The sequence below is a fragment of the Kogia breviceps genome, chromosome 8 (assembly GCF_026419965.1).
Source record: "Kogia breviceps isolate mKogBre1 chromosome 8, mKogBre1 haplotype 1, whole genome shotgun sequence".
NCBI classification, from domain to species: Eukaryota; Metazoa; Chordata; class Mammalia; order Artiodactyla; family Physeteridae; genus Kogia; species Kogia breviceps.
In genome coordinates, this window is record NC_081317.1 from 54,930,238 (window position 1) to 54,956,940 (window position 26,703).

Here is a 26,703-nt window from a genome sequence, read left to right on the forward strand (position 1 = left end):
GAGGAGAAGCCAGGTGGAGAAAGGAGGGAAAATCCTTCAAAAGCCATGGAACAGAATGTGTTTGTTGGTTTTTTTTAAAAAGCTCATATTTATAGCCCCATAAAGCCTACTTAACATGTTTTGTTTTACTTCATTTTACCTCTAATTTAACTGTGCATAATATTTTTTTTTCACTGCAACAACACCATTTTAGGACCAATTTTAGTGTGCTTCAAAGAAAAATTTTCAACAAAATCTCTAGGCATTCTCCATCTCCCTGTTAGGCATTTCTGAACTCCTAGTGAGAGTCAGTCTCTGAACTGTGGCTTTCAGCAAAGATCCGAGATGCTGCGAAAATTCATTAAAGTCGAGAACAGCAGAATTGCAAGGAGAAGAATTAAGAGGAGGTACAGCGTTTATTGTGCAGATAGGAACACTGTGGTCATTTTCTTCTGTGCCTAAATTCTTTTTCTGGGTTCAGGAAGCTGGCAGGCCAACAGACACACAGTCTCGTGCGGGCTTATCTCTCTCGATAGCATTTCAGAGAGTCACACGTTAGATACAAGGGTCCCTGCCATGTTCCAGAAAGGGCCTTGAATGAATTTTTGGCCTTATCTCCTTGGCAACAAAAGTTATAGGGAGCTCATTATTTCTGAGCAGGCACTGCCAACAGAGAAATGGAGAATTCCATAATCATAATGGATTTTCACATAAAAAGATACTTGACAGTAAGATGTTTTTGGAATGAAAACTTGTCTTTCTACATACCTCTCAGAGATAAAGTATTAAAGGTGAAGGATAAAAGAGAGTTTGAACTTTCAAACAGATATAGACATATTACTAGGTTATGTTTCTAGAATAAGAGTACATTTATTGTTATCATCATTTTTTTCCTTTGGCCTAACCTACCTCTGGTCCAGTCTGCTTTCTAAGATGTGCTTTCATAGGCTAAAGTGGGTAGGGAACAGCAGATGGTCAACAAAATCCTTTTAAAGCTGTATAGGTGGGCTTCCCTAGTGGCGCAGTGGTTGAGAGTCCGCCTGCCGATGCAGGGGACACGGGTTCGTGCCCCGGTCTGGGAAGATCCCACATGCCGCGGAGCGGCTGGGCCCGTGAGCCATGGCCGCTGAGCCTGTGCTCCGCAACGGGAAAGGCCAGAGCAGTGAGAAGTCCGTGTACCGCAAAAAAAAAAAAAAAAAAAAGCTGTATAGGTTTTCAAAGACAGTGCAAATCTTTTTCTATTTTCAGGAATGTTACCTGCAGTCCTAGCATGTGGGCTGTCCTGGCTAAGTCTGTCTCAGAATGCTCATGGAAACTTTGAAACAAAAACAAAACTCAGGATGGATAACCAGCAAGGTCATACTGTATAGCACAGGGAATTATATTCAATATTCTGTGACAAACCATAATGAAAAAGAATATGAAAAAGAATATATACACAATATGTGTGTGTGCATGTATAACTGAGTCACTTTGCTGTACAGAAGAAATTAACACAACATTATAAATCAAATATACTTCACTAAAATTGAAAAATAAAACAAAACAAAACAAAACTCAGCTCTACCTGTGTGTTCCTTATTGTGATTTTAAGGGTGCTGTAAGGAGATTCTGGCTCCCTCCCCGGTGTTTTCCCAAGTGGTTAGTCCTATATTTCCATGAGATGGGAGGCCCAGCCCAGAAGCTCCGTGATTGTCAAGAAATCATGGATTTCTTGGCACATAGTAGAGGCATTAGAAATATGTGTGGAATTGAACTAGTCTCCAATCTAGATTTTATTCATTTATTCTTGAATAGTTACTATATGATTCAAAATTTAAATATAACAAAAGGGAATGATATGAAATTCTCCCTCTCACCCCTCTACCCCAACATCCTTGTTCCTCTCCTCACAGGCAACCAGCATTCCCAGTTTCTTATGTATCTGGAAGGTACTTTTTTGACATGAAAAAAGATATTCAAACTGATACCCCAAAGAAAACCATACCTTGCTCTTTTTTTCTTTTCAAGAGCAAAGTACAATTAAATGGGCTGCTTTTTTAAAACTCTGGAGGCCTTAAGGTCTAAGGAAGTCCTAAAGTTAGACTATCAAGGCCAACACCCATGGGCAACAAAGAGAGGAAGTTAAGGGGTGTGTGTGGGTGTCAGAGAGACAGAGAGATGGGAATAACTTCAATACTTTTATCCAGAAGACAAAAAGGTACCATAAGGCAGAAGCTGGGTAGAAATTCTCCTGCTTCGCAAAAGGTAGAAGAAACTGAAGCTAATTATGGTAGGAAGTTAAACAAACTTGACCTCTATAATATTTACCAAACTCAACTTTTCCAATTGTTTTCTAAAGATACCAGGGTACAACACATGAAAAGGTGAAAGGCTGCAAACACCTACAAGTGGCAACAGGTAACTGATTAGAGATGAGACACTGCCTGAGTTTTGATTCCATTACAGTCATAAATTTGCATGAAAAACCAAGTGAGTCCAGGCATCTGGACTCCACAGGCCAAGCTCTGGATATAGAACAGGTTCTGGTCTTCTGCGTTCCAGTACTCCCTGCTTCCCATGGAGGGATGTCTAATTCACACCTGTGTTCCTTTCTTGGCCTGTCCAATCCCATCTCCTTCATGGTGTCGCCTAGGTCCCATTTCCCCATGAAGTCTACTCAGATGCTGTTGAGTTCTCTGTATTTTATGTGCGACACTCTCCAGGACAGTCAGCATCCTCTTCTAAGGTCCCTTAAAAAACAACAGTGGAATCTGTATTCCACTGGGTAGCCAAGAGGAGCAAGTAAGGAAACTGCTCTTGGCTAGAAGGGGGCTTCACAAGTGGTTCAGAATTTCCCCCCAGGCTTTGCCTTCTCCTTGGGGTCCCTAGAAATCTGACCTTTGCTGCCATCCTTGCTTCTAGCCCCAGAAATAAGACAGAGACTAAGTTTTATAGAGTGCTTTAGAGTTTACAGTATGTTTTCACACATTTAATCTCATGTGACTCTCAAGTCAGTCCTAAGAGACAGGTTATCAACCCCTTTTAGTCATCAGAAAGACTCATAAAGGTTGTATGACTTGACCAGGGTTCATCTCCTATTCCAAAGTTCATGCTCTTTTCATCCTTTTGGTTCAGGAGTGGGCAAAAGCTCTTTCCTTCTTCTTGTTTAATTGATCTGAGATAGGTTGGAGTTGTCAAAGGGAACTTGACTTAAATATGTTAAATTAACCAGCAAATACACAAAGGAAATATGAATAGCATAAAATGGGTCAGTTAAGGAAAAGGTGGGTTGACTGAGGCCTGAACCTAGCTTCTTTATCCCTGCCTCCAGGACCTGGCCCCCAAGGGCATTCTTTTTTTTTTTCTAGCTTTTATTGAGATATAATTGACATATAACACTGTAGAAGTTTAAGGCATACCAAGTATTGACTTAATACACTTATTTATTGCAAAATGATGACTACCATAGCGTTAGCTAACACCTCCATCATCTCACATAATTACCAGTTCTTTTTGGTGGTGAGAACATTTAAGATTTACTCTCTCAGTAACTTGCAAGTATATAATACAGCCTCCCAGGGCATTTCTCAGTTTCCTGGCTCCTCTACTTCAAGAAGGGGAGGGCCGGGGCAAGAGCATGTACTGCCAAGATGACGAAGGCTAACATTAACTGAGCACTTACTGTGTGACAAGGCACTATTCTAAGTGCTTTACATATATTACCTCATTTACTGCTTTCAAAAACCCTGGGGGTATATGCAGTTACTACCTCCACTTTACACTCAAAGGCAGAGAGAACTTCGAGAACTTGATCGAGGTCATGCAGCTGCTGGCACATGACAGAGCCAGGACTTCTGGCTCCAGAGCCTGTGCTCCCAACCACCGTGCTATGCAAGCTCTCATATGCATGTGCAAGACCCCAACAGACAGCATGAGACAAGTGGAGAGATGGGAATAGAAATTCTAAGATACGATGGAAACCTTGGTCCTTTATTATAAATCCACAAAGCTGTTCTCCCACCTCATCTACTTCACACTGCTTTCTCACCATTCCTTCTGTGTTGATGTCTTCTAACTAGATAAAGAGTTCCTTGATGTCAGCGGACACACCTCATGCTTCTTTCCTCCTACCCAGAACCTGGCACAGAATGAACCCTTCAATAAGGTATCTGTCTCCTGTGTGATTTTCACCCAGTAATTCACACCACAGCAGCAAGTTCTGATCCTATAAGGAAGAACTTGTGGCAGATCAAAGTGGAGAAGAGAATGGACTTCTTGGTTGGTAGATTCAACAGGGACGTAAGGGGCAGAGGCAAGAAATGAACATATATTAGGATCCACTTTAGATCAAGCCCTAAACTGGGCAGGTTGCATACGAGATCTCATGTAATCCTTAGTATAATTCATTCTGTGAGATGGGCATTATTGCTACAGTCTGAATGTTAGTGTCCCCCCAAACTGATATGTTGAAATCTTAATGCCCAATGTGATGGTATTAGGAGGTGGGACCTTTGCTTAAGTCATAAGGGTGGTGCTCTCATGAGTAGGTTAGTGTTCTTATAAAAAAGACCCCACAGAGATCCCTACCTACCCCTTTCCACCTTGTGAGGACACAATGAAAAGGTGCTGGCTATGAACCAGGAAGAGGGCCTTCACCAGAACGTGACCATGCTGGTACCACAATCCTGAACTTCCAGACTCCAGAAACGTGAGAAACAAATTTCTGCTGTTTATAAGCTACCCAGTCTGTGGCATTTGTTATTGCAGCCCGAACAGACTAAGACAATTATTTATAAATGAGGAGGCAGATGCTAAGGATTTGAAAATGGGTCTTCTAACTGAGGTACCCTCTACTCTGCTCTACAGAGTGTCCTGGGAACCAAGACAGGAGGTCTTAGGCCCTGATCCTGCCTTCCTTTCTACCATGAGCTTGTGTGGCCTCTGGGCCCTGAGACTGCTGTAAAACTGCCTCTAGCACCACACAGACACAAGGAGGCACAGGACCAGCATGGATATTTTCAAGAGCCGGTTCAGGGTTGAGGAAGGATTTATTAGGGAAAGTGTAGAGTTCCTCATTTTCCCACTGATGGACTTTCAATACCTGTCTATTTCAGGGGCATCCAACTCTTTCACGTCATTCCTGTTAAACATGGTGAGGAGGGCAGATGGGCCTGGGAATTGTTTCCCGGTGCCAGGAAAGGGCAGGGGCAAATGGGAGTGAGTTTCTCAAGGTCCCCAGTTCCTGACTATTTGGTGTCTTAAAAGAAGCCTGTGCCTGAATGCTTGCTGTGGCTTGGAACAGTGGCTAGGCAAGGAGATTTACTGCCTTGCTTTTTGTGTCCAACTATTTTAAGGGTCACTTATGCTCTGGTGTCTTCTAAAATTTATGGATGTTCACCCCGGTCCAAAGAACCGCTATATTCCTTCCTGTGGCTTCCTCATAAATGCCCTCTGAAATACCGATTTAATTTTACACTATATGTGCTATAGAGCTTTCTGCGGTTCCTATGGGGGCTCTATTCACTACTTTGGATTTTATTTTAAAATAAAAAAAGGACAAGAGTACATAAACATGTGCCATAAACAACCACAAAATGCTGACGCTTTTTTTCAATAGCAAAGCATATTCTTTTTGTGGACAAAGCTATAGGAAATCAAAAGCATTTTCCATGTGACATAAAACCTCAGGCTTCCAATATAAATGAGGAAACAGATGCCAACTCATGTCTCTTTGAAAAGGGTCAGGATAAGTTTTTCTTCTTTCCCTTTCTTCATCAAGTATGCTAGCCTTCTCCTTCATGGTTTTTTTTTTTTTTTTTTTTTTGTCTTTCCTCTGCATCACTTTCCTTGCTACACCTGCAATTTCTGATGGGGTGCGGTCCGCACTGTGGATCTTTACCTAACCTTTGACCATCAAAACTTGCTGTTCCCACAACTATCTTTAGAGAGGAAGTAGTGATGATCTTAGTCTTCTGAACTATCATGTGAAAAGTGGTTTCCCAACAGATGTGGCCTACAGTACTCACTGACTTTTGCCGTGTGAATTTCCTCCTAACTGGGTTCAGGAAGTGCCCAATCCAGTCTGTACCAGAAGAAGCAGGAAGTGTACAGGGTGGGGTGAGAGAGGAAGTATGTGGGACAGATGATAAAGCTACGATTATAATAGAAATGAGAGATGGAAATGACTCAAGAGGACTTCTAAGCCAAGGCTCTGCTACCTGAGCCCTGTTTCAAATTGCCTGAGAATATCTATGCAGCGTCTTCTCTACCCAGGACCTAGAATCTAGCTGGGAGATATGACACAGGTGGGAAATACCTTTAATAATACACGGTATCATAGGCTAAGTGTCTCATCAGTGGTTTCCAGCAGGGGTCGACAAACCATGGCCTGAGTGCCAAGTCCAGCCCTATTTCTGTAAATAAAGTTTTACTGGCCCAAGGGCACACCCATTTGTTTACTTATTGTCTAAGGCTGCTGTACTCTACAAGGGCAGAGTTGAGTCGTTGCAACACATTATGGCCCTTGATGCCTAAAGAATTTCCTATCCATCCCTTTACCAAAAAAATTTGCCCAACCCTGGTCTAGAGCAGGTGCCTTAGGAGGTAGGCAGGGAGAGATCACTCAGGCTGGTTTGCTACAGGGAGGCTGCACAGAAGGGTTTGACTATGCCTTGAAGACTTCTAGGATTTAGTTAGAGAGGAAGGAAGGGGAGATAGTATTCCAGGCCAGGAAGGCTCAAGACCATGGCAATTACTAGGGAAAACTTTGACTGGAATGGAGGGACTCTAGTCGGCCCTCCGTATCCACAGTAGAATGGTTCCAGGACCCCCTGCCTAAACTAAAGTCCACGATGCTCAAGTCCCTTAAATAAAGGCATAGCATGGTCAGCCCTCCATGTCCTTGGGTTCCCCATCTGGGGATTCAACCAACTGTAGATGGAAACTTCAATCTGTCACTGGTTGAATCTGTGGATGTGAAACCAGCGAATAGGGAGGACCACCTATATATTTTTTGAAATAAAAAAGCACATATAAGTGGGTCCTGTGCAGTTCAAACCTGTGTTGTTCAAAGGTCAACTGTATTTGAGGCAGGAAAAAGATGGAAGGATGAATACAGAGGCTAAGTCTGAATAGCACAGAGCCTTGAATGCCGGGCTAATATATTCTAAATGATAAAACACATCATTTTCCCATACCAGCCTCTACATGGGTAGAAGAGTATGAGGAAGTGACTTTTAAATTCCATTCAAGTTCTGAGAATCAGTTTTAAAAGTAGATGCCTAGCTCCACCCCCAGAGATTCTGTCTGAATTAGTCTCAGGTGAAACATTGTTTTTTATACTTCCCAGGTGACTCTATTGCGCAGTTGGGAACCCCTCCCTAGATGAAGGAAATGGCTAGTTACGTGCCTGCAGAAGCCCAGCTCGGGGCCAGGTAGATGGAGCAGGTGCACAACATATGTGAGTCAAACTGAGCCAGCAATACTGGCTTGTAGCAGAGCCAGCCCAATAAGCCTGGGTTTAACTAGAGTCAGCTCTATAACTGTCAGTTGGCCACATGGTTGTCAAAAAAGAGATCACTTCTGCCAGCCCTTGCTTAAACCTGGAAAAGCCCGTGGTGCTCGATGCAATATTGAGTCTGTTTATAAACTTGGGCATCTATAGATTCTTCTCTCACTGTTATTTTAGCATGAGCATTCACGAGGCCCTACACAATCTGCTCTCAGCCTTGTTACCTCTGATCTTTTCTCTCCAAACACAACCCCAATGACTCTGCTTCCACCATCCCACACCAGACTCCCCGTCGCTCCTGAACACACGAGGCATGTGCCCGCCTCAAGGACCCCACGCTCGCTTTTTCCCTGCCTGGGGTGCTCTTGTCTTCTTTTCCTCCAGGCATTCACAAGGCTTATAGCTCACATTCAAATCTCTGCTCCAGGATTATTGTCTCAGTGAGTCCTCGCCCCAACATCTAATTGAAAATTGCATCCTTCTTCCCACAGAAGCACTATCCATCCTTCCTCCCCTGCTTTATCCTTTCTCATAGCACTTAACACCTTCTCACATACTGTGCCATTTTACTTCATTCTGTTTATTTTCTATTTTCCTGCTACAATGTAAGCAGTATGAGAGGAGGGACTTTTATCTATTCTGTTCTCTGATGCATCCTCAGAGTGCCTTCAGCGGTGCCCAGAACATAGAAGGAACTCAATAAGTATGTGTTTATTGCATCAGTGTTTGGAATGCTTTTACTCATCCTTCAGGATTGAGTTTGAAAAGTCCTCTGTTAAACCTTTTCGATTTCCCCTTTCCCGAAGAAAGAGACCTCCCTCCTCTCTTCCCTCAGACTTCTTCTGCAACTCTTTAGAGCTTTTCTGTCCCTCCTCCTACTTCTGAGCTCCTCCAAGGCTGGGAGGGGGGGCACAGGACCTAGCATTGGTGGTGCTGAACAGGTGTATGTTAAGGAAATGAGTCAGGATTGAGCAACAGAAGCTTTGGACTACTCTTCTCCTTGTAGCTGCACTTTCTGCAGTTGCACACCTATGTAGCTCTCCATTTTATTCTAACCTCTTGACTTGAATGGCCCGCAGTGTAGCCTCACCACATAGGAGGTATGTGAATTGCAGTGAGAAAAGCCTAAACAATCAGATGCTTCTGAGAATCTATTGGTTGTGTGGATTATCTTTCCCTTCCCACGTTAATCTATTTACCAAGTCCCGTCCATGTTACTTCCTACGTATCCCTGAATTTATTCACTCTTTCTGTTCTCTCCAGCTCTCTAGTCTAAGCCATGGTTATCTCTTCCCTACAGTACTGCAACTACTTCCTAAGTGGCCTACTCCATCTTCTCTCTTCCCCTAGATTCCACCCTCTACACGGTGGACAAGCTTTTAAAAACACAAATCTTGTGCTTCCCTGGTGGCGCAGTGGTTGGGAGTCCGCCTGCCGATGCAGGGGACGCGAGTTCGTGCCCCGGTCCGGGAAGATCCCACATGCCGTGGAGCGGCTGGGCCCGTGAGCCATGGCCGCTGAGCCGGTGCGTCCGGAGCCTGCGCTCCGCAACAGGGAGAGGCCGCAACAGGGAGAGGCCCGCGTACTGCAATCCACCCCCCCACCGCCACAAATCAGAGGATGTCTCTCTCCTGCTTTCAAACCATTCAGAGATTTCCCATCACACTTAGAGCGAAGTGTGAGGTCTTACTGTGGCTTAGAGGCTGGCAATTTGCTCCTGCTGCCCTCTTCGGCCTCCTCTTAGGCCACTCTCCCCTTGGTTATTCCTGTGACAGTTTCTCAAATGCTTTCACTTTTCTTGCTTCAAAACCTCTGCTTGTTCCTCTGCCTGGAATGCTCTGGAATTCCTCTTTCTGGAATGCCCTGTATTCACTCAGATAATTTCCACCCTCTCTCTTAACCTCAGCCCAAATATCCCCTCCTCAGAGAAACCTTGCCTAAAGCTCAGAGCAGGGGTGCTGTTCTGTCACAGGCCCCCAAAGCCCCCACTTCTTCCTCTTTTTATCAGAGTCCTCTTAACTTGAATTACTTTCCTCACCAGACTCAAGAAGCGCCCACTAGAATTCAACTTGGCACATGATAGGCTCTCAACAAATATTTATTGAATGAGTAAGTCAATCTATCTGTGAGATTTTGCCTTCTTTAGGCCCTTTACCAAGGCTTTCAACTTTGAACATTAATATTTATTCAAATGTTTTCTGATATACCCTCCTACCTTGAGGGGTTGACATGTGACCAATGACTGTAAGTTCCACCTTCAACTCCAGACCTGGATCTCCTGTATTCCAGCCAAAGCTGCCTTATCGGCATGATAGGATTTGACTAGGCATGGCCTAGTCACAACCTCAGTGATGGGAGACAGAAACACTTTTTCACCTTCTAGCTTGAGATTCTGGTCAACAAGAGCACTGTTGCTCTTAGCAGACATCTGGAACTGCATGTCACCCCAGCCAGGCTCTGCGGTCCTCAGCCCTTCAAACGAGGAGAGGAGAAAATGCCAGAAGGAACCTACTACCACCCGACCACGGGCCTTGGCCTCAAGGCCCGGCTTCTCTGGGGCTGGAAGGGCTCTGAGAGGCAGAGCTGTTCCCTGTGAAGGGCCTGGGGGGAGCATACTGATGCTGCTGAGAGGCAGCTGTGTGTGCTGGCTGTGACCCTCGAGCCCCAGCTGGGGAGAGGGGTTAGGCACAATGACTTCTTTCATGGAAAAACTTTACTCTGCAAACTCAGGTTTGAATGCCTGAATCGCTCTCCTCTTGGTAAATCACAAGGCACGAGACAAGGCTTGTGCAGTTTGGCTCTCTGTGGGGCTAGCATGACACGTCTTTCCAGCAGAGATGCCGCGAGGAGTCCCTCTGACTGGGCATCGGAGCTTACCTACTCACAGAGGACCAAACCTTGTAGATAGCCTGTAAGACATTCTCACAGGTTCTGGACCTAAAGAAGGTATGAGCAAAGGTACTGAACTGCTTTTCTTAAGCCACATATAATTATGTATTTTGTTACTGGAGACACCTAAGGTCATCTAATTCTGACAAAAATCCAGGGCCTTTATAATAAGATTTTCTCTTTCCTGGCCTTCCTGAGGAAGAACTCTACTCCTCCAAGTTATGTATATATTTTTTTCTTTCAAGTTCTTATACTTCATGGAGAAAGCCTAACGCAGTGACAGGATAAAGGACAGAGTGACACAGAGTTTGGTCCTCCTCGGAAACAGGAGACGTGAGATCACCACCAGAGACCTTGGCATGCTTTCTACATAATAAGCTGCATGGACTAGATCAGTGGTCAGCAAATGTTTCCTCTAAAGGGCTCAATAGGAAATATTTTAGGCTTGTGGGCCATATGGTTTCTGTAGCAAGCACTCAGCTCTGGCATTAGGGTAGTAAAGCAGCCACAGACAGACAATTCCTAGGTAAATAAATGGCTGTGGCTGCATGCCAATAAGACTTTATTTGCAAAAACAAGTGGTGAACTAGATTTGGCCCATGGGCCATAGTCGGCCAACCCTAGGAGACATTATTTCTTAAAAGCATCTATGTAATAATCCTAGAATATGATTATCAAATTTGAGTGTCAGCTTGGTCTAGGAAAACATTTAAAACATACATGTTATAGATATATGTATGTGTGTATATATATAGATACACACACATATATATGTACACACATCCCCTGTGTGTGTGCATGTGACATATATATAAGTGTGTTTCTGACCAAGATAGAGTAACTGAATTTACTCTCCTGACCAAAACAATTTAAAAAAAATGAAAAATATGAAGCAATGGTTTTCAAGACACTGGACATTAGGCAATGAAGGGCACTGATCCCTGAGAAATGGGAAATAAACCAAGGTGAGCCCATGTTGCCCTAGCTTAGTGCCTTGAGAGAGTTTCCAGGCTGCAGTATAGGGAAACCAAGTTGGACCTGGTGGATTCCCTCAGTTTAGGAGAAGGAGCTGAAAGGGAATAGATCCTGTTCCCATGAGCCAGCCTGAAAAACCTCATGATTTGTATGGCATTGGGTAAAATGCAGTTTAAAGTGACCAATACATCACTGAAACAGAATAGAGAGTCTAAAAATATATCCAGACATATAAGGACAACTGATTTTCCACAAAGGTGCAAAGGCAATTCAGTGGAGAAAGAATAATCTTTTCAACACATGGTAGTGGAACAAGTTGGGTATCTGTATGCATAAAATGAACTTCAATGTGTACCTCACATATAAAACACCTAACTCAAAATAAATGATATACCTAACTATAAAACCTAAAACAATAAAAATTTAGAAAAAAATACCTTGAGACCTTGAAGTGGCAAAGATTTTTAAACACAACACCAAAGGAACCATCTATACAAGAAAAAAATTAGTAAGATGAACTTCATTAAAATTAAAATCTTCTCTTTGAAAGACATTAAAAGACTGAAAAGACAGCCACTGACAGGCACATAATATTGGAATTCATATATCTGATAAAAGACTTGTATTCAATATATAAAAAGAACTCTCAACACTCAATAATAAGTAAACCAAAAACCCAATTTTAAAAAAAGCAGGGCAATAACTGAACTGACATTTCACCAAAGAAGAAATCAGGGTGGCAGATATGCACATGAAAAGCTCAACACTATCAGTTGTTAGGAAAAGACAAATTAAAACCACAACGAGAAACCACTATACCCCTAATAGAATGTCTAAAATTAAAAGGCCAACTATAGTGTGTGTGAAGATGTGGAGCAACTAGAACTATCAGACGCTGCTGGTAGGACTGTAAAGTAGGTAACCACTTTAGAAAACAGTTTGGCTGTTTCTTAAAATGTTAAACATACACTGACCATATGATCCAGCCATTTTACTATCAAGTATTTAATCAAGAGAAATGAAAGCATGTGTCCATACAAAGACATGTATGAATATGTAGAGCAGCTTCATCTGTAATACCCAGAAGTGGGAAATGACCATTCCATAGGTGAGTGGTTGAACAAGCTGTAATTTATCTGTACAATGGACACTAAGCAACAATAGAAGGAAATGTGCTACTGATGCAAGTACAATGGGGGCGAATGTTCAAATAATTATCCTGAGGGAAAGAAGCCAAATCTCCCAAAAGTATAATTCCTTTTTTATAACATTCTAGAAATCCAATCTAATCTATACTGACAGCAGATCAGTAGTTACCTGGGATGGGGCAGGGGTGTGAAGGAACAATTACAAAGGGGCACAAAGGTTACTCTTGGGAATGGTGAATATGCTAATTATGTTGATTGTGGTGATGGTTTCATAGGTGCATCCATATATCAAAACATCAAATTTTAGACTTTAAATATGTATCATTTATTGTATGTCAGTTATCTCAATAAGGTTGTTAAAAAACATGTCACACCCCAGTGTTCATAGCAGCATTATTTACAATAGCCAAGACATGGAAGCAACCTAAGTGTCCATCAACAGAAGAATGCATAAAGAAGATGTTGTATACCTATACAGTGGAATATTACTCAGCCACAAAGAAGAATGAATTTTTGCCATTTGCAACAACATGTATGGACCTGGAGGGCATTATACTTAGTGAAATGAGTTACACAGAGAAAGACAAATACTGTATGTTATCACTTACAAATAGAATCTAAAAAATAAAGAAACGAATGAATATAACAAAACAGAAACAGACTCACGGATATAAAGAACAAACTAGTGGTGACCAATGGGGAGAGGGCAGAGGGGAGGGACAAGATAGGAGTAAGGGATTAAGAGGTACAAACTACTATGTACAGGAGACCTTCAGATGGCAGAGGAGTAAGAAGTGGAGATCACCTTCCTCCCCACAAATACATCAGAAATACATCTACATGTGAAACAACTCCTATAGAACACCTACTGAACGCTGGCAGAAGACCTCAGATTTCCCAACAGGCAAGAAACTCCCCACGCACCTGGGTAGGGCAAAAGAAAAAAGAAAAAACAGAGACAAAAGAATAGGAACGGAACCTGCATCTCTGGGAGGGAGCTGGGAAAGAGGAAAAGTTTCCACACACTAGGAAGACCCTTCACTGGTGGAGACTGTGGGTGGAGGAGGGTAAGCTTCGGAGCCACAGAGGAGAGCGCAGCAACAGGGTGTGGAGGGCAAAGTGGAGAGATTCCCGCACAGAGGATTGGTGCCGACCAGCACTCTCCAGCCCGAGAGGCTTGTCTGCTCACCAGCCGGGGTGGGCGGGACCTGGGAGCTGAGGCTCAGGCTTTGGTCGGATCCCAGGGAGAGGATTGGGGTTGGTGGCCTGAACACAGCCTGAAGGGGTTAGCGCACCATGGCTAGCCGGGAGGGAGTCCGGGGAAAAGTCTGGAACTGCCGAAGAGACAAAAGACTTTTTCTTGCCTCTTTGTTTCTTGGTGCGCGAGGAGAGGGGATTAAGAGTGCCGCTTAAAGGAGCTCCAGAGACGGGTGCAAGCTGTGGCTATCAGCGCAGACCCCAGAGCCGGGCATGAGACGTTAAGGCTGCTGCTGCCACCACCAAAAAGCCTGTGTGTGAGCACAGGTCACTATCCCCACCCCCCAGGAGCCTGTGCAGCCTGCCACTGCCAGCGTCCCGCGATCCAGGGACAACTTCCCCCGGAGGACGCATGGGACAACTTCCCCCGCAGGACGCACGGCGCTCCTCAGGCTGGTGCAATGTCACGCCGGCCTCTGCCGCCTCAGGCTCGCCCCGCATCCATACCCCTCCCTCCCCCCGCCACCTGAAGGAGCCAGAGTCCCCGAATCAGCTGCTCCTTTAACCCTGTCCTGTCTGAGCAAAGAACAGACACCCTCAGGTGACCTACACACAGAGGCGGGTCCAAATCCAGAGCTGAACACCAGGAGCTGTTCGAGCAAAGAAGACAAAGGGAAATCTCTCCCAGCAGCCTCAGGAGCAGCGGATTAAGTCTCCATAATCAACTTAATGTACCCTGCATCTGTGGAATACCCGAATAGACAACGAATCATCCCAAATTGAGGCAGTGGACTTTGGGAGCAATGATATATATATATATATATATATATATATATATATATATATATATATATATTCCCTTTTTCTCTTTTTGTGAGTGTGTATGTGTATACTTTCTGTGTGTGATTTTGTCTGTATAGCTTTGCTTTTACCATTTGTCCTAGGGTTCTGTCTGTATTTTTGGGTTTTTTTTAGTATAGTTTTTAGTGCTTGTTATCATTGGTGGATTTGTTTTTTGGTTTGGTTGCTCTCTTCTTTCTTCCTTTCTTTTTTTTATTACTATGGACACCCCACTTTCACTAATGGACAGATCATCCAAGATGAAAATAAATAAGGAAACACAAGCTTTAAATGACACATCAAACAAGATGGACTTAACTGATATTTATAGGACATTCCATCCAAAACCAGCAGAATACAATTTCTTCTCAAGTGCTCATGGAACATTCTCCAGGATAGATCATATCTTGGGTCACAAATCAAGCCTTGGTAAATTTAAGAAAATTGAAATCATATCAAATGTATTTTTGATCAGAATGCTATGATACTAAATATCAATTACAGTAAAAAAAATTATAAAAAATACAAACACATGGAGGCTAAACAATATGCTACTAAATAACCAAGAGATCACTGAAGAAATCAAAGAAGAAATTAAAAAATACATAGAAATAAAAGACAATGAAAACATGATAACCCAAAACCAATGGGATGCAGCAAAAGCAGTTTTAAGAGGGAAGTTTATAGCTATACAATCCTACCTCAAGAAACAAGAAACATCTCAAATAGACAACCTAACCTTACACCTAAAGCAATTAGAGGAAGAAGAACAAAAAACCCCCAAAGGTAGCAGAAGGAATGACATCATAAAGATCAGATCAGAAATAAATGAAAAAGAAAGGAAGGAAACAATAGCAAAGATCAATAAAACTAAAAGCTGGTTCTTTAAGAAGATTAACGAAATTGATAAACCATTAGCCAGACTCATCAGGAAAAAAAGGGAGAAGACTCAAATCAATACAATTAGAAATGAAAAAGTAGAAGTAACAACTGACACTGCAGAAATGCAAAGAAAGGATCATCAGAGATTACTATAAGCAACTCTATGCCAATAAAATTGACAACCTGGAAGAAATGGACAAATTCTTAGAAAAGCACAGCCTTCCAAGATTGAACCAGGAAGAAACAGAAAATATAAACAGACCAATCACAAGCACTGAAATTGAAACTGTGATTAAAAATCTTCCAACAAACAAAAGCCCAGGACCAGATGGCTTCACAGGTGAATTCTATCAAACATTTAGAGAAGAGCTAATACCTATCCTTCTCAAACTCTTCCAAAATATAGCAGAGGGAGGAACACTCCCAAACTCGCTCTACAAGGCCACCATCACCCCAATACCAGAACCAGACAAAGATGTCACAAAGAAAGAAAACTACAGTCCAATATCACTGATGACCAGAGATGCAAAAATCTTCAACAAAATACTAGCAAACAGAATCCAACAGCACATTAAAAGGATCATACACCATGATCAAGCGGGGTTTATCCCAGGAATGCAAGGATTTTTCAATATATGCAAATCAATCAATGTGATAAACCATATTAACAAATTGAAGGAGAAAAACCATATGATCATCTCAATAGATGCAGAAAAAGCTTTCGAAAAAATCCAACACCCATTTATGATAAAAACCCTCCAGGAAATAGGCATAAAGGGAACTTCCCTCAACATAATAAAGGCCATATATGACAAACCCACAGCCAACATCGTTCTCAATAGTGAAAAACTGAAACCATTTCCACTAAGATCAGGAACAAGACAAGGTTGTCCACTCTCACCACTATTATTCAACATAGTTTTGGAAGTTTCAGTCATGGCAATCAGAGAAGAAAAAGAAATAAAAGGCATCCAAGTTGGAAAAGAAGAAGTAAAGTAAAGTAAAATAAAGTAAAGAAGTAAAGCTGTTTGCAGATGACATGGTACTATACACAGAGAATCCTAAAGATGCTATCAGAAAACTACTAGAGCTAATCAATGAATTTGGTAAAGTAGCAGGATACAAAATTAACGCATAAAAATCTCTTGCATTCCTATACACTAATGATGAAAAATCTGAAAGAGAAATTAAGGAAACACTCCCATGTACCACTGCAACAAAAAGAATAAAATACCTAGGAATAAACTTATCCAAGGAGACAAAAGACCTGTGCTCAGAAAACTATAAGACACTGATGAAAGAAATTAAAGATGATACAAACAGATGGAGAGATATACCAAGTTCTTGGATTGGATGAATCAACATTGTGAAAATGACTATACTACCCAAAGCAATCTACAGATTCAATGCCATACCTATCAAACTACCAATGGCATTTTTCACAGACTAGGACAAAAAATTTTACAATTTGTATGGAAACACAAAAGACCCCAAATAGTCAAAGCAATCTTGAGAAAGAAAAATGGAGCTGGAAGAATCAGGCTCCCTGACTTCAGACTATACTACAAAGCTACAGTAATGAAGACAGTATGATACTGGAACAAAAAGAGAAATATAGATCAATGGAACAGGATAAAAAGCCCAGAGATAAACCCACGCACACATGGTCTCCTTATTTTTGATAAAGGAGGCAAGACTATACATTGGGGAAAAGACAGTCTCTTCAATAAGTGGTGCTGGGAAAACTGGACAGCTACATGTAAAAGAATGAAATTAGAACACTCCTAACACTAACACCACACACAAAAGTAAACTTAAAATGGATTAAAGACCTAAATGTAAGGCCAGACACTATAAAGCTCTTAGAGGAAAACATAGGTAGAACACTCTATGACATAAATCACAACAAGATCCTTCTTCACCCACCACCTAGAGCAATGGAAATAAAAACAAAAATAAACAAATGAGACCTAGTGAAACTTAAAAACTTTTGCATAGCCAAAGAAACCATAAACAAGATGAAAAGACAACCCTCAGAATGGGAGAAAATATATGCAAATGAAGCAACTGACAAAGGATTAATCTCCAAAATTTACAAGCAGTTCATGAAGCTCAATATCAAAAAAAACAAACAACCCAATCCAAAAATGGGCAGAAGACTTAAACAGACATATCTCCAAAGAAGATATACAGATTGCCAACAAACACATGAAAGAATGCTCAACATCACTAATCATTAGAGAAATGCAAATCAAAACTACAATGAGATATCATCTCACACCGGTCAGATTGGCCATCATCAAAAACTCTAGAAACAATAAATGCTGGAGAGGGTGTGGAGAAAAGGGAACCCTCTTGCACTGTTGGTAGGAATGTAAACTGATACAGTCACTATGGAGAACAGTATGGAAGTTCCTTAAAAAACTAAACACAGAAACACCATATGACCCAACAATCCCACTACTGGGCATATACCCTGAGAAAACCATAATTCAAGAAGAGTCATGTACCAAAATATTCACTGCAGCTCTATTTACAATAGCCAGGACATGGGAGCAGCCTAAGTGTCCATTGACAGATGAATGGATAAAGAAGATGTGGCACATATATACAATGGAATATTACTCAGCCATAAAAAGAAATGAAACTGAGTTATTTGTAGTGAGGTGGATGGACCTAGAGTCTGTCATACAGAGTGAAGTAAGTCAGAAAGAGAAAAACAAATACCATATGCTAATACATATATATGGAATCTAAAAAAAGAAGTACTGATGAACCTAGTGGCAGGGCAGGAATAAAGACGTAAACATAGAGAAAGGACTTGAGGACTTCAGGGTGGGGGCGGAATAGGGAGGGGGAAGCTGGGGCAAAGTGAGAGAGTGGCATGGACACATATACACTACCAAATGTGAAACAGATAGTGGGAAGCAGCCACATAGCACAGGGAGATCAGCTTGGTGCTTTGTGACCACCTGGAGGGGTGGGATAGGGAGGGTGGGAGGGAGATGCAAGAGGTAGGAGATATGGGGATATATGTACATGTACAGTTGATTCATTTTGTCATAAAGCAGAAACTAACACACCAGTGTAAAACAATTATAGTCCAATAAATATGTTAAAAAAAACCCCAAAAACAAAACAAAACAAAACTACAATGAGGTATCACCTCAAACGGGTCAGAATGGCCATCATCAAAAAATCTAGAAACAATAAATGCTGGAGAGGGTGTGGAGAAAAGGGAACCCTCTTCCACTGTTGGTGGGAATGTAAACGGATACAGCCACTATGGAGACAGTATGGAGGTTCCTTAAAAAACTAAAAATAGAACTACCATACGACCCAGCAATCCCACTACTGGGCATATACCCCGAGAAACCCATCATTCAAAAAGAGTCATGTGCCACAATGTTCACTGCAACTGTATTTATAATAGCCAGGACATGGAAGCAACCTTAGTGTCCATCGACAGATGAATGGACATATATACAATGGAATATTACTCAGCCATAAAAAGAAATGAAATTGAGTTATTTGTAGTGAGGTGGATGGACCTAGTCTGTCATACAGAATGAACTAAGTTAGAAAGAGAAAAACAAATACCGTATGCTAACACATATATATGGAATCTAAAAAAAAAAAAAAATGGTTCTGACGAACCTAGGGACAGGACAGGAATAAAGACGCAGACATAGAAAATGGACTTGAGGACATGCGGAGGGGGAAGGGGAAGCTGGGACGAAGTGAGAGAGTGGCATGGAAAGATATACACTACCTAATGTAAAATAGAGAGCTAGTGGGAAGCAGCCACATAGCACAAGGAGATCAGCCTGGTGCTCTGTGACCCCCTAGGTGAGTGGGATAGGGAGGGAGACGCAAGAGGGAGGACATATGGGGTTGTATGTATATGTATAGCTGATTCACTTTGTTATAAAGAAGAAAGTAACACACCATTGTAGAGCAATTATACTCCAATAAAGATGTTAAAAAAAACCCAAAAAACTACTATGTATAAAACAAATAAGCTACAAAGATATATTGTACAGCACAGAAAAAATAGCCATACAGAGAATATAGTTTATAATAATTTTAGATGGAATATAATCTATAAAAAATTTAATCAATATGTTGTACACCTGAAACTAATATAATATTGTAAATCAATGAAACTTCAATTAAAAAATTCTATGTCAAATAAATGTAAAAATACCTGAATATGTATTGTATCTTATCAATAAAATAGGATAAATACTTATAAAAAATTAACAAGGAACCTTTCCAGGTAACTCATAAATGAATATAAATGACTGATAAGCATTAAAAACAAAATGACTGAAAATCATAATCGAAGGAATAAAAATAAAAAATGATACCTTTTTTTGTATTGTATTTTATCCTATTGTATATTCACCTATTAAAATGGTAAATATAGTAACACTTGGCCATACCTAGTATTGGTAATATTTGTGGGAAATGGGAATTCTCATCTTGTGCTGATGGATACATACATGGGTAAAATTTTTTTGGAGGGCAATTTGACGACATACAGCAAAAACCGAAAATATACAAAATTTTGGACACAATAATTCCACTTCCAGAAATTGATTCTAAGTAAACAGGGATGTACACAAGGGTAGAGGAATAAGAATATTCATCATATATGTTTTTATTTTTAAATTAATTTTTATTGGAGTATAGTTGATTTACAATGTTGTGTTAGTTTCTGCTGCATAGCAAAGTGAATCAGTTATACATACACATATATCCACTCTTTTTTTTTGGGGGGGGGTACGCAGGCCTTTCACTGTTGTGGCCTCTCCCATTGCGAAGCACAGGCTCCAGATGCACAGGCTCAGCGGCCGTGGCTCACGGGCCCAGCCGCTCTGCGGCATGTGGGATCTTCCCGGACCGGGGCACGAACCCGTGTCCCCTGCATCGGCAGGTGGATTCTCAACCACTGTGCCACCAGGGTAGCCCTATCCACTCTCTTTTAGATTCTTTTCCCATACAGGTCATTACAGAGTATTGAGTATCTATGTTTTTATATTAGCAAGAGATCGCATGAATTTAAATATTCGACATTAGAGAATTGGTTAAATAAGATATGATACCTCCTACTAATGCAGGCATCAAAAATAAAACTGTAGAAAAATATTTAGAGACATGGAAAGATGACTCTTATGTACCATTAAGTGAAAAACGTTACAAGCAGTACTTAGAGTATGATTTCATTTTAGATAAAAAATATATATAATATAAATATTAATGGCTAGGAAAAAGATATTTGTGGTTACCTCTGGGCCAGGTAATTATAGATCATTTTCATTTCTTCTTTTTGCTTCTATTTTTAATTGCTCTACAGGCAGACGCATTGCTCTTATAATAGAAACTCCAATAAAACTTATTTTTCAAAAAATATCAGTGCTAATGCCCTATAAATGATGCTGTGAGAAATATCCATCTTGGGCCTTAGTGGCCAAAGAAATATTTGACAGAAGGCTGCAAATGGGTTTAGGTGCTGTGGGGAGGCCTGAGATGCTGCTGCTCTGAAAATGGAACCCTGCAGGGTACTGCTTGGCCTTTGGAACACCAAAGGTGGTGGCATGGGCGCTGGCCTTGCCCTCCAGAGCAGATGGCGCAGTTTAGGCCTCCCTGCACAAAGAACAACCGGAAAACAAGGACAAAAAATTTAGCATCTGCCTTGCCCGGGACAAGGGATTCAGTTAGGCTGGGTCAACTCTGCATGGACGAGCCTCTACCGGGCATTTTCCATGTCTATGTCATATAGCAAAGAGTATGAGAGCAGCAAGGGACTCACTTGTCCCAAGTCTTCATTTACAGTTATGGAAAGAGAGGCTCAGATGAGCCCATGCACGTGTCACTCAATTAACATTCCTTCTTGAAAGCTGTAACAGTGGCTTGAAGTGAAAACAATGCTAGACTGTCTGAAAACTAAGACAGCCATTTCTGGGTAGACTCACCGACTGGGACTCTCAACACTCAACCTTTATGGAGAAGAGTTGGTGCTGACATATGGCTTTAAAAACCCCAAATATCCCTTCTCCCCTTCCTCCCATGAAAACACGAGAATCAAGGCCCATGAGTTACTGTCCCTGTGCCACAGCACCGTGGAGCTCTTTGAATCTGTTGTGGCCAAGTAGCCTTGTAGATGGGAGAAATACATACACATGAATCTCAACATTTACTGGCTACAATGGGGCTGGCAAATGGCTTTCATCCTATATATCAATCGCCAACATGCTTGGTCAGAATGTTAAAATGAATTCCAGTAGCTCCTTGTTGGTTATCTATTTTTTATATAGTAGCGTATATATTTTTTTAATTTATTTTTTTATTGGGGTATAGTTGTTTTAGGGAACTATACTCAATATCTTGCAATAACCTATAATGGAAAAGAATGTTAAAAAAATACATATATTTATATATACGTATAACTTAATCACTTTGCTATACACCTGAAACTAACACAACACTGTAAATCAATTCTATTTCAATAAATTTTTTTTAAAACACACACACACAAACACACACACACACATACACAAAAGGGTTAAAAAAATGAATTTCAAGGCAGAGCCTGGGCTGTCATGGTTGATTAGGGGTGTCTTGGCTGTGGAAGGGGTGATTAACAAATATCTTTGCCATATATTTCCATCCTGATCTAGAACATTTGTTACCCTCAGCACAGTGTTTCTTCATTCAATCTCTCTCACTATTGATTACTCACTCTTATAGAATGTCAGATTAATTCTTTCAAATATTACGTTAACTACATCATCCTCCTACTTAAAAACCCTCTAAAGATACCTCCCCATTTCCCACGTAGCAAAGCTACCCCCATATCTAATAATCAAGGTCCTCCACAATTTGATGCTGTTTACCATTCTGAGTTCTAAGCAACCCTCTACAGAATCTCCTCTCTGGCCTCTGGCTTATTTCTTGTACCCAGGGCGCATATTCTGGTCTGAAAGGGCCACCAACAGGAGCTAGGGATGGGAGCTGGTCCAAAGGGGAGCAAATGCACTAACAGATCAGGATGAGTCACTAGCCAGGGAGGCCCAAGATGGAGGGAGGCTGTTAGAATGCTTCCGGTAAGGGTTGGAGTCACACCTGAGTGGACGAGCTCTGGCTGAGGCTTGCTCCTTGTGAAGCCCTCATTTCTATCCCAGCTTAGCTGCCTGTCATCAGCAGTGGGGTCTTACAGCTGTTTCCGAACAGACACCTGATGCACATCCCACACGTTTTCATCTCCAGGATCCTGGCATCTTCCTCACCTTGAGGGCCTGTTTCCTTTCCTTTGTGCCTATTTGAATCCCTACCCCCCATCCTTCAGTGCTCAGCATCAAAGCATAACAATGAGGTTCTGGTCTGTCTCCAGTGACCTACTTCTCAGAGTCCTGATACTTGACACCATTCCCTAATTCATCTCCACAATTCCACATGGATCTCTCCGAGTTCAATGGCGTTGGCAAGATGCTGACATTCACCACTAGAGCCCATTTTGCCCATGCAGTTACATTCAGGGACTTTATGCATACTGCCTCCGTGGTCTACTCAGGTGAAGCGGTCTGGATGTGAACTAGGGCATTAAGGTGTCTCTTAACTGTTAGATTTAAATACGAGTCTAAGGTAACAAATCACTATAAACTAGGAATGGAATGCAGCAGCATAAAGCACAATAAATTCTTATTGCCCATGGCTAAAACAGGACAAAATATTATTCCAGAATAAGGGAGAAAGAAAGTAAAGCTATCATGGAAAATATGAGCAGGTCAACTTTTCCAGCACGCTGAATGGCACCTGAGTGACCTAAGAGTGATTGAACTTGAAAATAAACAACTTCTGCACACCCTGCTAGTGACTGGACAATGATAATAAGCTATGACAATCTCTCATAGTGATGGGCCTAAAATAAAAAGTTTACAATGCACGTGTTTAATTTGGAATAAATTTACCCTTTATATGCCAAAACAAACGAAAAAAAGAAGCAAGTTTAAACTTCTGTGAATTCTGATCAATGTGACATGGAAAAACTCAATGCCAAGTTTGTTACCAGAAACAGTGCTACTCGTTACTGTATCTGTGTTTTATTTTTACCCAGATCAGAAACAGAGAAATCAGAAGCTTTTTCCATAGGCCTGTACGCATTCTTTGCTAATTTCAGATGTTAACAAAAACTGAAGGTAATCTTTCTGTGCTATAACCCTAAAGATACCAAGCCCTGGAGCCGTATTGTTAAGTTGTGACCAGTATGACTGAGAACCCATAGGCTTCCTGTTCCCTGCACGTGGGCAAGGAGAAGAGTAGAGGAAATTTCAACGTTGAGCCAAGGACATAATTCTAGCTACCATGACCAACATTTGGGGCCACATACAGTGAGCATGAAGATTTTCTCCATTCTGTAGGCCTGTTTTTCCCAGGCCTTTGAGGGCAGAGGACTTCTTCTCCACCTTGACTATCTCCAGAGGTCATTCTGGGAATGTAGAGGTTGCTCTGGCATCTCCACGATTCTGGGGTGAGGGGCCCAGGATGTGGATGCCCTTGAACAACTCTCTGCTACAAGAGGGTGCCAGCCACATGGGCAATAACTTGGTGGAGGTTACCAATGACAGATGCCAGGGAATTTGTACCTGGTGGAGTTACTTAAACACTTGCCTTGAGGAGTCTCTCTGGGTTGGTTTTACACCCCACCTACTGAAGGAGGTTTAAATAGATTGCCAGGCTTTTGGGAGGTACTGATATTGCAGTTTTCTCCTTGAAAGCTGGTTATAGCTCTAATTTAGGTAAGAAGAGGTAATGGAGGAGTACTGGGATACAGTTGGCAAGGGGTGAGGAGATATAGGAGCTGTTCTGCACTGCTGTATCTTTCTTCAAATTCAGAGCCATCAATCTGACTGAGAGAATCTGGACTGTGGCATCAGCCCAAGAGGATTTAGAAAGGAGCCCCATTAGACTCTGGACAAGCTCAGGTCCAGACTAAGAACTTCAGTCACCTCATATGGAAAGTTAGCCAAGTTTCCACTGTTGAGTCTGGATTCTGTAGGCAATTTAGTGATTTCCTGTTGGCCACCCCCGACTGCTGCTTCCCTCTCACCTGCAAGTAGTCACCCACCCATAAATCCTGTCCAGCCCTGGATCTCTGCCCAATGTTCCAGAGGGCTGAACTCACCAAGGAGAGCGGAATTCCCAGGATCCAGGCCCAGCTGTGTTCCCAGTGGAGACGTCAGCACCGAAGGAAGGTTCGGTCCAGTGGCTGAGAGCAGCGCCCTGATGTCATCCAACTGTGTGGGGACGTGGGGGGGATCTGTGAGAAGGCAGATGGTGCATCAGGCAGCTTAAAGCATAAAGGCTGTGTTAAGGGGAGAGGGAGAGGTGGCCATGCATGTGTGTCTGTGTGTAAGGTAGGCGTTACTATTGTTACCTTTAACATCATTTTTCCTATAGAGAAGGTGTTCCCATGAAGGTGAGTCTGAATTTCAAATATAATATTTGATGCCTGAAACTGTAAGGTCAGTAATAAGAATCAGGCATGTTGATTTCTGGAGTTCCTTACTATATGCCACTCTATCCCACAGTACCACTGGGTACTCTATAAACTCATAGTTAAATGAAACTATATTATAAAGGCACTTTAAAAAAGCCAGTCCTTCTTCAGCATTTACTAGATGCCAAGTCCTGTGCTAAAATATTTTTCATTTAACTCTTATAACAACCTTTAGAGGGAGGTACTTTGTTATTGCCCCCAAAGATTGGGATACACCACAGGAATTTCTTATTTCGAGGCTATCCTGTGAGTGGCTTTTTTCTAGGAAGAAAAGGGTCCAATTGTGAGGCTGGGAGCAGGATAGGGATGATTTATTATTTAAAATCTTATAAGGAGTCAGGGCTGACGTCATCAGGAATCACAGTTAACGAGAGGTAAAAGTGACAGAAAGGGAAGTATAGTGGCTTGCTTATTATTTCCACTGAACAAATAAAGAGGCAAGCACCTGCTGAACCTAGTGGTAGGATGATCCCAGATTCTCCTGGGAAAGAAGCAGAATTCTGTTCCCCTTCTTCTTTCATCTCCTGTAGCACTGCTTCACACTCCAAGGCCAACTCCCACCTTTTCCTCTAGAGCACTTGTTGGAGTGGAAAGAGAAGCAGGAGGGTTGCCCTTGTAATTGATGGTCATTTCAACAGTGTTCAGTGAGGGCCTACTGTGTGCTTGTCACCTTGTTCAGTACTTTTTAAGGATGGCAAATAAATAAGTCACAGTGGTGCCTGAATCTACTTCAGAAACATGCCTTCTGTCTACTGTGCCTTTGACTGCAAAAGACCATCACATACAGAAAACGGTGATGAGTTTATATATTTATAGATATAAATTAAAAATTATAAAGACATTCTCTATATATTCTATATAATTTAAAAATATTCTTTATATGGTATAGGGTAAAAACATCATGATTGGATTCAGGAACTCAATTTGTGCTGTGGCTCTTTCATTCACTAACTTGGGCAAGTCACTTAATCCCTCTAAGCCTTAGTTTCTTCATCTATAAAATGATGAAAAACCTCATTTCCAAGGTCTCTTTCTACTCTGATATACCATCATTTTAGGAACTGATAGTGACAGTTTATTCAAACCTAGACTCTTTTCCTCCCATCCTTTTTAATATTCCCTCAAAATATTGAAATTGAATATTGAGGGAAATGGAATTCTCTCAAGAGTACTGAAATTGAATATTCCTTCAAGAATATTAAAATTCAAGAAGTCTTTGTTTATTTATTAAGAGCTAAAAGGGGAGGTTATGTCCCATCTTTAAATCCATCGATCTTTCGGGGCCAAATGTCACACCCTCCTAATGTCCTTACAGCTTCTGTCATAATTTACTTCTTCAGGGCATGTCCAGTTGATCTTCTGAGGGAAACTATAAATTCCCCAAGGACAGAGTTCACTGCTTGTATTTATCCTAAAGCTCTACATGGGACTCCGAGGCAACACTTAATGAATAGTCATCCCACTTAATGAATAGTTATATGAACACATGAGTGAAAGTCAGCCTCATGACACTTCAAGTCTCCACATTACAGGTTAAGTCACAGGCCTTGGCACGAAACCTCAGATTTACACATGAAATCCCTCATTTAAAAATTAAGTCACAGGGCTTCCCTGGTGGCGCAGTGGTTGAGAGTCCGCCTGCCGATGCAGGGGACGCGGGTTTGTGCCCCTGTCCGGGAAGATCCCACATGCCGCGGAGCGGCTGGGCCCGTGAGCCATGGCCGCTGAGCCTGCGTGTT

General features: G+C 41.7%; 1 protein-coding gene across 5 annotated transcripts in view; it reads right to left on the bottom strand.

The window, feature by feature from the left end:
* The window catches only part of ADAMTSL1 (ADAMTS like 1), a 1,019,582-nt gene that overhangs the window by 69,234 nt on the left and 923,645 nt on the right, over positions 1 to 26,703 (bottom strand). For 4 of the 5 annotated variants that reach the window (XM_067041438.1, XM_067041439.1, XM_059072941.2 and 1 more), the window contains one exon: positions 24,590 to 24,724. In XM_067041438.1, the coding sequence (XP_066897539.1) occupies positions 24,590 to 24,724 (135 nt within the window). Of the gene's footprint in view, positions 1 to 24,524; positions 24,725 to 26,703 lie in introns of those variants that run through there. The other variant, XM_067041442.1, reaches the window with a different exon arrangement.